Raw genomic sequence first — 12842 nt, forward strand, 5'->3', positions numbered from 1 at the left:
AATGTGCTGTCTGGGCACTATGGGGCAGTATTTACCCTTTTATTACAGAAACTCGTGTTTTATTAAGGACTTCAATTGTGCTGCGTATCTGTGTAAATGTTGGTCCAGTCGGTTTCCTTCCAAAGCTCGTGCTCAGTTTGTCTGGAGCTCTCTGGTTTCTGTCTGAATGAGGAAATCAATGTGGATCTGATGAAAGCCGTCAGCAGCACTATGGCTTCCTCTGCAGGGCTAAACATTGTCAAACCTGGGTCTATCAGGGCACATTGCAGATGTCATTAAGTGTAAAAATATCCCATTGTACGACGAATATAATATCTTCTTTACAACAATACAAATGCATCGAGTTCATTCAGAAGTTTATCGGACGCAGACTGATCGGTGGGAGGGGTGGATTCATGGATGGATGAATAAAATCATTGATTTTCAGTTGGGATTAAACAAAATACTGACACAGCAATATAACGTCTTCCCATCTTCTGATATGCTGTTATTGAATAGCTGGTGCCAGATTTGGATAATTTAACAGAAAAAAAGAAATACAGCGCTCTTTTTAGATTTCTCTAACAATTCGACTCACCACATTACTGCTTCATGACTCCCCCTTCTTCCACTTATGGCATGAATGAGGGTAACGTGAACAGAGAGGTGACTCAAGTTGACAGACGGATAAGAAGAAGAAGAAGAGCAGGATATTGTCATAGCAGTTAATGGAAGACGGTTAATTACAGGTTTAACTGACACCATATTGCAATAATAGATAGCTCACACTGGACCTTTTTAAGATCACAGATTGTTATGTCCAGTTATAGGATTGCCGATTCGGTGTGTTTCATATCAGTATGGTGGGCCACATGAGACTCCCACCTCTATCTTCAAGTCTTTAGCAGTGACAGGTCGCCCACTCAAGTGAGCATCTTTCAGTTTATACACTAAACAAGTTTCTTGCTTGTGACTATTTTACAATTCAACTAAACAACAAAAGACTTATCTACAAGATGCATTTATAGCCAATAGATTTATCTGAACATGATGAATATGCTTTAAGTAGAAACAAAGACTACATTATGTCTTTGTTGACCTATGTTCAGAAAGACAGAGGGCAAGAGAGAACTTGTAATGGACAATATGAATGCCAATATTAGCATGTCCAGAGACTGATGGCCATTTTATTGCAGATATTTGCTAATGTTACTGGATTTATTTACCAGTGAGAAAGTGTTTTATCAGAGTGTCCTTGAATTACACCAAAAGACTTCTGTCACCAGCAGAGTGTGCTGCTTGATTACAATAAGCTTTATTTCTTTCCACAGTGTCAAGCGGTGATCCACGTTCATGCACAGTTCCTTTCCATTTGAGTGATGATCTTCTCTTAGTTAGACATTGTGTACAGACATTGTATCAGATTTTTTTCTTCTACAATATCAATATTGGTATTGACCCGAAAAAAATCAGTCGGGCACTAAAATTAACATGAGGAATGTGAACAGCTAGCTAAATCTTGTGTTATTGACCTGGATGACACAAGTGTTGTTTTATAGACAGACTTTAAATATTGTGAACCTATCCTTTTACTCATAGATGAGTTTTCAAAGGCAGCCTCAAACCATCAGTGAAAATGATTATCGTTATGCAGTAAAATCATCATGAGCTCAGCATGAGCACACGAGCTGCAACAGGGAGTCGTCAGTGTTAATGTTGGACTAACAAGCTGCAACTGAGACAGACAGATACTGACTTTCATTTACTGCATTCAGTCGGCAGGGAGAACTGCAACATCAGAAAGAGTTACGTACTTGTCCTTTGTTCGGCTGCTGACTAACGGAGCCAGCGACACTGACTTTGTTCTGGTGTGTTCATTAGACCTGTTGCTGACAGTGTGCACTCAGCATGTTGTCAACGTTGGGGGCTGTTCCTCCGGGGTCTGTTTAGCTGTAAAAATGAAACAAGGGAGTGGGAGGGGGAGCAGACTAGAGCTAATTTGACCAGTAAAGGATGTGTTCAGATGAATGGGATGGTCCACATTTCTCATTTTTTACTTTTGTTCCTCTTGCAAAATTGTGTTCCTCTGTATTCATGCCTTTATCTTTCTCTCTCTCCCTTCTCCTTTTCTTAAGCCGACCATGTTGAGTGATTACAGCTGAGATAGGCGTGTAAAGGGCAGTCCAATTATTGTGTTTGCCATCACTGCTCTTAAGCGTTGTGCTCTTCAGAGACGAGGCTCATCTCAATTTGTTGCCTGAATCTCAGAAATACACAGCACCTTTGTCCATTCAGCTCACAATACTTACTCTACCAGGCCTCTTAGAGTCATTATAGGAAATTCACTCTAACCCTTTTAGAAATACTAAAGCTAGAAGAACTGGGCTGAATATTTAAAAGAGGATTTTTATGGCTGCTGACGTTAGCTCCACAGCCTCTGTGTCTCCTGGGTGGGCTGATGAGACGGGCCCCCTGGCAACAGAATTTATGTGTGTCCATGGAGCGGCAGGTAATGAGTCCCAGGGAGGCTGGTAGTAGCTAGGTGCATTATTGGTTGTTTTACTCATTCTTAGCCTGGAGGCATGAGTTGGGATCAGAGCAGTTAAGGGGTTAAAGTGACTGAAACACTCACCAGATGATTCGTTCAACCCTAATGTTATCACTTCCTTGATTATAAGTTGATGAATGATGCTTTTGAAATTCAAAATGACTACCTGGCTACAAGGTAGGACAATGCCTTGGGATAGATCCATACAAGCACACATACGGACCAGAGGACATTTGTTTACATGAGATCTCAGAGCTCTCAGAGCTTTTTGTCCACCCTGCAGCAATAGATACTAATCAAGGACCTTAATCTGTTGTGCACATTAACCTCTGATCCGAGGGTTGCAACATCTGCAACTTAACCTTTAGCTGTCCTTTCTTTTGATTGATTATCATCATAAGCTTTTTTAAATGAACAGAAAACTCCACATTTTTCAGGTGTAGCACCCAATCCATCAACCCTGCAGTAAGGGTAAGACCCCCTGTAAAAAATCTTTAATGGTCTCCAGCTGTGATGAAAGTACATTGATATTCCTTAAAGATATCCACGAGTTATTAACTTCATTAAAAATAAAGTGGAGGCAAAAGGAATTTTATTTTTCACATTTCAGATTTCATTGTCTGTAATTAGTAAACACAGCATCTCTTTTCAGCCACTATGTAAACACTGATAACTGTAAAACCCTTGAAGTGATCATTATGATTGTTTGGAGGACGAGTGTTGCCGACTCAATGAGGTAACGCTTTGTTTTTTTCCTTCCAGCACCACCAGCAAGTAACATTTTAGAGTCATTTGATGAAATACCTTATCTATCATCTATGTAATTGATTTTTAAAAAAGTGTTTTGCTCCACAGAGGAGACGCTTCAATGACTTGGTGGTTCCTTCACTTTTCATTTTGCACCATCATGAGGTTTAGATGTATGATTTTGAATGAGATAAATCAACAACTGTGGTTTTCAAGGTTTAATTTTGGGCTTTTTATTTCTTTATTTGAAAGACAGGTCAGTGGATGGAGTTATAGAACAGAATATGACACATGGGGAAAGAAGACACGGGTTGGATTCAAGGGGGGAACATAAACTTACCACTTGGCCACTGTCGCCCTGTATTGCAGTTTTCTGTTAAATGTTATATGTTGTAGAGATTTGTGGAGGGATGCATTCCAGTCATTTTGGCAATCACATGATTTTTATCGATCTCTGTCATCCGGTCTACGGTTTCACTTTGGTCACTGAGTTTGTTAAGGTCAAAACTAATTCTACCCACTGTTCCCTGCTGTTACTGCGTTGAAGCTTTCTTAGAGCATGCTAACTTGCAGAACTAGCTAAACATTTAAATATTATATACTCTTTGTGAATATATGAGCATAGATATGTGTGTGCAATTTATCATCCTTAATTAGGCTTGAACCGACGTCCATGTTTCGTGTTAAGTTCTAACAGGAGTCTACAGCCAGCTGCAAAAGCTGTAGACTGATATTCAAATGGGAGGTTTGATGCTGCTGACCATTTAAAAATATTCTTTTACTTTTTGGGATGAAAACTAAATAAATTGCTGAAATACTCAGCAATTGAAAATACGTTTCTTTGTCATTTAAAATGAACCAACCCTTTAATTTGACATGATTTGGAAGCAAAACTCATTTTGTTTGCATAAGTCTGAAGCCGCGTCTGGCTTTGTATTTCTTTATGTTTCTGAAACCAGAGTAAATCCTCAAACACATAGCTTCATAGTGCTGGGTCCTGTCAGGGCTCTGCAGAAATGCTTCAATGCACAACCCTGGATCAATACAAGCAATTGTCATTGTTGATCTAAACCTCATAATGTGCTTGAACTGACTGCTAGAGTGATTAATGATCACAGTTTTACTGCACAAAAATGCTGTTTATTGATGCGTACATGTGTGCGTGTGTGTGTGTGTGTGCGTGTGTGTGTGTGTGTGAGCATTATAAAACAGAATAAGGAAGTTCTCTACGACTGCATCCAGAGCCACGTGTTTACCTTGGTTACCCTGGCAACAACAGAGCGAACAAAGCAGCTGCGTCCTTGAAAGCAGCAATATAAAGAATGTGAATGGAGCGATAGGGAGATGCATTGGTGCTACAGGGAGATGCAGTGTAATGTGTGTGTCCATAAAGTCTGAGTGAACAAAAACTAAAGATACATGTAACACGCAGTGCAGGTTTGTTGTATAAAAAAAAAAAAGAATCTCAGATGGGATATGATATGTTGTTTTTCCTACAGTTCATACAGTCACAAGCATCTCTGACTCCTTGCTGTCTTGTTGTCCTCCAGCGCTCAGGCTGATGACCGAGTAAGAGTTGAGATCAGGGACAGCGCTCAGTTTGAGTTCACCTCAGCAATGAACACGTGCACAGAGTTCTACTGCCACAGCCAGGAAAAAGGTGTGTGTTTGCTATCCCACTGAAAAGCCCTGGACATGTGTGAAGATTGGACCTTTGCCTACGTTGTAAAATGTGTGTCATGTTTGTGTGTCTGTGTCCTCCAGGCTCTCGCTCTCTGTCCAGTGTGGCGTCCTTGGAGGGCGCCGTGATCTGCTGTCTGGGGCCGCTCATCCACTACCTCCAAGATTTCAATCTGGAAAGAGTTCTAAGAAGTGAAAGGTAGTTGCAGACAAAAGTAGACACTCTGGTTACGCAAAAACACAATATCCAGTAGTCTGAATTAACATTGAAATCCAGAATGTAGCTAAAAATTCAAGAGATAAAAAGTACTAAGTGTACTATTATATTTGTAATCAAGTGGCTGTTACAGTATGCTTTAATTAGTTCACTGAGTGACTGTGGGTTTAAGACTTTTGGTTGAACAAGTCGACAATAATAATTATGCACTTCTATTACAATAACTACAAAAGGTAGAAGACTGCACCTTGCACTCTAGGAAGTGTTTTTGCATTAAAAATAGTTGAAAGATATTTTCAGCCCTAATCCTGGATTTATTAAAGGTCCTATATTGTGCAAAGTGAACTGCACCACATTTTTCTCTAACACTTACATGTGACCTAAGCCTGTCTACAAACCTCACAGTTCGAAGAAAAGGACATCCTCCCCGTCTTTTTCCTGCTCCACTTTTCAGAAAATGTGTGCTCAAACATGCTGTTTGGGGATTTCCCCTTCGTGACCTCACAAAGGGAAGTAGCCCCACCCCCAGGTGGGTGATACTCCAACAGCTAGGTGTTTATTTTATCCTCTGCCTTTTACTCCATTTACACTAGGGCATGGTGCGAGAAGCTACCCAAGCTCTTTCAGAGAGTGCCACAGTCAGACACATTTCACATTAACAGAAGAAACAGCCTGTTCTGTGCAGGGCTGAAATAGAGCGGTTTATAGACACAAGAAACTCCACAGACATGTTTTGGGGACCTCTAAAACTTATTAAGGTTGATGAAATGAAGTATATGGGACCTTTCTTTTTTTTTTTTTTTTTATTAATGCTTGACAGGTATACGGGTGTCTTTTGTCCCTTTCTTTTCAAGTTTTTGAGCAGTTTTTGTCAGTCCTGCTTGGATTAAATTTGTCACTCCAATCATGAAACTCTCATTGATTATTTTATCGTTGAGCTGTACTTTAAACATTTGTGTTCCGTGCAGCTCATTTCGACGTCTCTCCAGTGCGTCGGACGGGATGAATCTCAGTGCCACCACCCTCAGAAACCTGGAAATTCTCAGCAATCAGGTAAAAGAACACTTCAGCTGGTATTCATTGTCTCTGGCCATAACGATGAGGAGAGGAGTATGTGAATGTTTTGGGCCTCACACTGTAAAAACATAAAAATATAACTGTCTTTTCCTGTAGAATATAATCCATCTTTTTTAACCTTTAGTTGGTTAGAACATCAGCTGTCTCGTCAAACGATTTACCATCCAACATTCAATCTTTAAAGCCAGTCTACAGTGATTATTAAAGTCACACAGCATCAGAACATTTCTGATTAAAACTTGTAAAATTTGAAGTGGATTTTTTTTTTTTCAAAACTGAGAGCAGATCTTTTTTATTAATGGAACTAATTGTTCATTTCCGTTTGGTGGCCTGGAGGCGGCATGCTGCTGTCTCATGTATTCTAGGTCTGTGTCATGGCTTAACGGATGGCAGTGTCCATCTGTCAGTCAATTAATCAGTCAATTCTTTCTGATATGAAGCGAATAAATGAAACAATAATAATCTTTTATAGCATTTGAAGCTCAGTGTCTTTTTTTGGACAGCGGTCAGTAGAATAATTTGCAGGGTAAGCTTTATTTTCGACTGTGACATCAGGCTCTAGATTGCGTCTTGGCCGTTGAAGTCCTTTTGTTCCGAATGATCAGCTTCTGTGTCATGTTCATTCTCCTCTGTTTGTTTGGGTTTGAAGCCTGCATCATTACTGCCTTCATCTGTGAAGTACGGGAAAAAGCAAAGCATCATCCAAGCGATGAATAATGCTGCTTCAAATAGGGACATTGCAAAAGTAGCAAGATAGACACAACAGCATGATCAACAGAGCACAATATGAAACAATGGACGTTTAGATATTCCCATGATAAATAATGTAGTGTCATATTACACATCTTCATTTTGCTGCTTGATTTGTTTTTTTTGAGGATCATTTCATGTGAGAATATCACTCAATTATTTCTTTCTGTCTAAATACTAACCAACTATGCACATCACAAAATCCCCAGCAGTACTCTGTGTTCGGTGCTGATAGGACAAATATCCATGTTGGAATATTTGTCAGCGGTGAAGTGAAGAAACATGACAAGATGCGATACTTGCACCAAAGTGCTCTGAATAAATACATGATGAGTCCTGCACTTGACCTTGTAAGAGGCTTTAATATTCTTCGGTTTATCACAAATCATGATGTCTTAATATATGATTGTCTTATAAAACTATCTATTAATAAGAATCGGGGAAGTGTCATTGTGAGCATGTTAGCATGCTGATGTCAGCATTAAGCCTGATGCACCTCCGGGCCTGCTCACAACCTCACAGGACCACCTCAGTGGTTGAGTTTTTTTTTTTTATTGTTTCAGCTGTGAATGTGAATCGTTCTTCTGCCTTAGTTTTTATTAATAAAATCAGTCCACTATAAAGTGATGCTCTGTTTTATGTTTCTAACAGCTGCAAATCTTCGTCTGTTCAGCTGCTCAGTACTCCGCCACGTTTACCAGCTTGTTGCTAACTGTTCTTTTGCTGCTTGCCGGTGAGCCGGCTTGTTGAAGTGTGTTTCTAAAGCTCTGGAGCTGGACACGATGCTGTAAGGCCAGTTACAGGAACACAAAACATTAACATTATTAGCTTGACAATTGAACAATATGTCATACTTGGGGACGGCAGGGAGTGTTGGGTGAATAAGAATGCTAGGTTTTAATTTCTCAGATATCAATAATTTAATAACGCTGGCTGCAATAAGAAATGCAAAACCATTAAGCATATTACCCAAGGTACTCTTTAGGGAAATAATTGACAACAAAGTTCTCTCAAAGTACTCTCATGAAGGCTGTAGGAAAAAAGGGTAACGCAAAAAATATAAATGTTCTTTTCATCTTTTCAATACAGTCACAAACACAGACTAAGCGATGTTTCTCACACATTGTGTACTCTGATACCTGCTTTCCTGAGCCAATCAGGGAGGCGCTCTTGACTCAAGTGGGTCCTCACTTATGCGACTTAGGTCGCACTCAATCACGTTCGAGGTCTACTGCACTGGCTAAAGCAGGGGTGTCAAACTCCAGTCCTGGCGGGCCGGCTTCCTCAGACTGTTAGATGTCTCCCTGCTCAGACGCAGCTTAATCCAATGAGTGACTCGTTATCAGGCTTCTGCAGAGCTTGATGACAACACATTGTTTTAAAGCAGGTGTGTTAGAGCAGGGAGACATCTAAAAGTCTGAGGAAGCCGGCCCTCCAGGACTGGAGTTTGACACCTGTGGGCTAAAGCAAGGCTGAGGAAGACTGCTGAGCAGAGTGATCCTCTACACATGCCAGCGATAACCTCCTGCTGGAGTGTAGTAGTTACAAAGCTGCATGCCGAGGTGTTTGTTACATTCACCTCAGTAAAGAAAATAGCCTGGGAGAAGCTGGCTGGAATTTTCCATTGTGACAAGCTTTCACTGGAGAACTAAGTTTACATTCATGTTTAAAGAAGTTAGTAAAAATTAGATGAGTTAAATTGTCTTTTCTGTATTCACATGTAAAGGTTCTATGACTACTCAGGCTTACGTGGGTGACGACTCAAACTCAGTTCAAGCCTCCTCAACCTAACAGCTTGGGGCTTTCATCACCTCTTCTCCCCTTATAGCTTGTTGCTATAATGTTGTTGTTGTTGCTTTTTGAGTTTTGGTAGATTCAGATGAAGCAGTTTGTGTGTTTGTGTTTTTCTGTCCATGGCAGACAGATGGCGGTGTGAAAGGCAGTCTGTTGTGGGTGTTGGACCACACTCGTACTCCGTTTGGGAAGCGACTGCTGAGGAAGTGGGTGAGCCAGCCCCTCACAGATCCTCAGTGAGTACAGGACCTTTGATGGAGCGCGGCTGTCAGAGCTGAACCGATTCAGCTTCTCTCTCCTGTTCTTCAGCTACACAGTAACGGATAAAAGCAAACTTGAACAGCAGGAGTTTATTTTCTCTGGGAGGTTATCCAGAGCCATCTCATACAGTGCTCATGGTACTTTCCCATCAAATGGGGTGACTGGTAGAGATGGATTATATTCCAGTCATTATGATATGCATGTTTTTACGTTATCTAACAACTGGAGATGGATGTGTTAGGATTAACCTTGTATAGACAAGATAATGTCCAGGATGACAAATCCAAGTTTTGAACTACAGAGCTTGATTAATCTTTATAATTAAGTTCTTACCAGAATTATTTGGGTTTTTTAATTAAAAAAAAATCCCTGTCATAATTAAGACTTATCGTTAAGTTAAAATGTACATTGCCCTTAATGCAGCAAGGCCCATAATACTCAATTAGAAATGTCAATTAGGACTATGTGTTTTTATTATGCTTTAAGAAGCCTTGAGGCCCTTTTGGACGACAGTTAAAAATCTTCACTAAACAAACTAGACATTCTGTATGTTGTGCTACCAGTGCTTACACGGGCTGCAGCGAAGGACAAACCCTCCCGGAAAACCATCCAGCTTTGTTCCTACTGTATTGTCTCAGAGGACAAAGGCAGAGCTGTGCGAGTACTGCTTTGTTTTAGTGTAACATAAATAATTAGATTCCTATTGACGAGAATGAGAGTATAAGATGGAATGTAATGACTTTATCACTGAAGCCAAGTGTCTGCTTTGTTTCTACTTGCATATATAAGCTTCAGAAGTCACATGACTTCTATCCTTAAACTAGTTCTAGTTTCTTAGTTGTATTTGAACCCGTGATTATTTCTGCCTTGTGGAGCAGACGTCACTGCAGAGTGAACAACACAAATAAAACTAAACACAGCTCACTGAAACTCACTCCCAGGTTCTTACAGCCTCTAAATTTGAGCACTGCAGGACGACTGCAGTCCTCTGCCCTGCGGTGGGATGTCATTATCCATATATTGATTGTGTGTGTAGCTCTCTCCCTCCAACAGTGTAGGGATTATGGCTGTGGATTGGGCTCTGCTCTCAGATTATACAGATAGTTTCCCTGCAGATATCTGACATCATAAAACCCAGATTACACCCTGGCACATTAGTCCAACACACACAGTACAGCAGCACATGGCACAAACACAGATTCATGTGCACACACGCAAGCCGACCCACATTTGTCTATTTTATTACATAACTCAGCAAGGCTTTATCTGCTTTTAATATATCTTTTATTTCCAGGTGTTATGTTCACAGAATATATATATTTTTTTTTTTACTGCTGTGTATGTCATGTCACTTTGCTTTCAATCCTAACATGACAAACACAAAGCCAAGTCTGTGGGCGTACGCTTCCAAATATGACAATCTATATTGCTTTTCTCAACTGGTCTTGCTTCAAGACCCAAAACTAACTGTTTTCAACTATTCAGATTTATGTGAAATTAAAAATAATGTTGTTTGGACTTCAGATGGTACAAAACATGTGACAGAAGAAATACAAGGAACAAATCAAAACAATTTTAAAAGCACTTCATAGACTAATTTTCCAAGCACACAATCACGGCCCATTGTAAATGGCTCCACAACCCACCATTTAATGAGCACTGATCTAGATGGCACATAGATATCATAAAGGGGTCCATGATAAGGTTAGCAGTGGGTTGTCTAGTTAGACTTTCAAAGTTCTCGGTATGATACAGTATATTAATTGGTATGAAATAAACACTTTAAGTCTGATTACAAGCTTGAAAATAATACTGACAAATGTTCCATGTCATTTGGACATGAAACAGTAATTGTCTTAATCAATTTGACATTTCTTGTATTGTATGTTCTTTCCCTTTATGGCAACATAACAAAGCAAAAAAACAAAAAAACAAGGTTATAAGAAATGATGAAGAAAGTGAAGAAAATAACAATCTTTATTTTTTTCACATTTGACTTGAAGTTGTTCCAGCTCCAGCTGCGGTAGGCCTCAGAACATGACAGATTAATTTTTTTTTTTTTTTTTAAAGCTAATCATCTGATTTTTGACAGTTAATAGTTCTAAATGTCAGTGGAAAAGCACTTTCTTATTATTCATGACAATTGAGCTCTGAATGACAAGTTTTTGTTTTCGTCTGTGCTTTGTTCCTGTCTACATGCTAAATTTCTCCTCGTCTTCCATGAACCCACAGATCCATTGCAGAGAGGCAGGGTGCTGTGCAGGAGATCCTGCAGTCAGACTCACTCTCCTTAAATTCCATCAGGTCTCTGTTGTCCCATCTGCCTGACCTGGAGAGAGGCATCTGCAGTATATATCACAAAAAGGTAACTTACAAACACACAGACATTGAATTTTTCCGCCAAAGAAATGTCTTCTTTTTCAGGAGATGGTAATTATTCCTGTCACTTGCGATCATGTTGGAGTGAGCGTGATGACAGTTAAAAACAGATAAAAGGTCAAAATACAAGGATTTGCCGCAGGTGGTACAAATCAGACCTCCACTTTCTTGTTGTTTTGCATATTATATCCAACAATTTTCAGCCTTTTCTCTAACTTTCTCTCCTCACACTCTCTCTCTCCTCTCTGTCATTTTCATGGCTTGCTCTTGATTAACAACAGGGAGCAGTCGCCTCAGTGGCACTTACCTGATTGTCTGACACAATCTCATTTCCCGTCGGACCCATTTTTGAAATGTCACAAAGCTTCACCCCTTATGTCCGTGTTTATATAAGTGTGTGTGTGTGTGTGTCTGTTTTGTACAGAGATGAGAGAGCCTTGATGTCATGTCTCCTTTCCCCTCTCCTTTACATATTGTCAACGGAAAATAATCAAATGTCAGTGAACGTGAACACTCGCACACAGGGAACCTAATTGTCATTTGGCCCGTCTGTAGATAACTGGGCCAGTGTGTAATGGCCTGTGTCTCTATGGCTCCATCAACATAATGGGAGGGAGGACATGCTTATGGTTCTGCAGTCTGTTTGGGTTCATGAAGGAGCAACATCGAAGCTGCTGACACTGGACCATTAAAATCGAGCGTATGATTGAAACAATAAACTATTGTCAGTATGACTATCATTAACCTTTAATGACCTGGAACTATCTGTGACATTATCACTAATGGCCATATCAAGTCAATACTATATAACCCCCCCTTAAAAGGTATTTCTGTGAAGGGCATTGGGAAATCATTGATCATTTTATTCTGTGTTAGATCATCAATGGTGATATTTCTGAAGCATTGATTGTGAGGAAACATGAAAAAAGGTGCTGCTCAGCTCTGTTTTGGATAAAACACAGTTGTGTGTGTAATCTTGTGGAGGATTAAGATTTACAGAAAGAACAGATATTTTAAATATATACCAAAAATCGTATTAGTTTGCAAGAGGGTTTATGAACAAGACCTCAACTCTAAATACTTTGTAAACATGTTCAGTGTAGTAAAACTTTGATGCATGCAGAATTCAACTATTCTTTTCAATATCTATACATACACATTATTTTCCTGATAATGACTGACCTGTCTGTGTGTCGAATGTTGTTACTTAAGCTTGTAAAGCACTTTTACATCGCATGTCATACCTACTCATTCACACTTGTTGTGAGACCATTACTAATCTTTTCTTACACATACACACTTCTGATGCAGAGGTATGTATGTGTAAGCAGCGGGTTTAAGTGTTAAGCCCAGGGACACGTTGGACAATAACCCTAACCCTGCTGCTGGAGCTGGGGATCAAACCCCTTC

At 39.9% G+C, this 12842-nt stretch overlaps 1 protein-coding gene across 2 annotated transcripts in view; it reads left to right on the plus strand.

Annotated features, from left to right (window-relative positions):
* Window positions 1-12842, plus strand: part of msh3 (mutS homolog 3 (E. coli)) — a 41379-nt gene that overhangs the window by 3224 nt on the left and 25313 nt on the right. For both annotated transcript variants that reach the window (XM_079342762.1, XM_079342763.1), the window contains exons 9-13: window positions 4825-4934; window positions 5039-5153; window positions 6140-6224; window positions 8919-9028; window positions 11286-11418. In XM_079342762.1, the coding sequence (XP_079198888.1) occupies window positions 4825-4934; window positions 5039-5153; window positions 6140-6224; window positions 8919-9028; window positions 11286-11418 (553 nt within the window). The remainder of the gene's footprint in view (window positions 1-4824; window positions 4935-5038; window positions 5154-6139; window positions 6225-8918; window positions 9029-11285; window positions 11419-12842) is intronic.

The sequence above is a fragment of the Symphodus melops genome (assembly GCF_947650265.1).
Source record: "Symphodus melops genome assembly, chromosome: 1".
In the NCBI taxonomy this organism is placed as follows: Eukaryota; Metazoa; Chordata; class Actinopteri; order Labriformes; family Labridae; genus Symphodus; species Symphodus melops.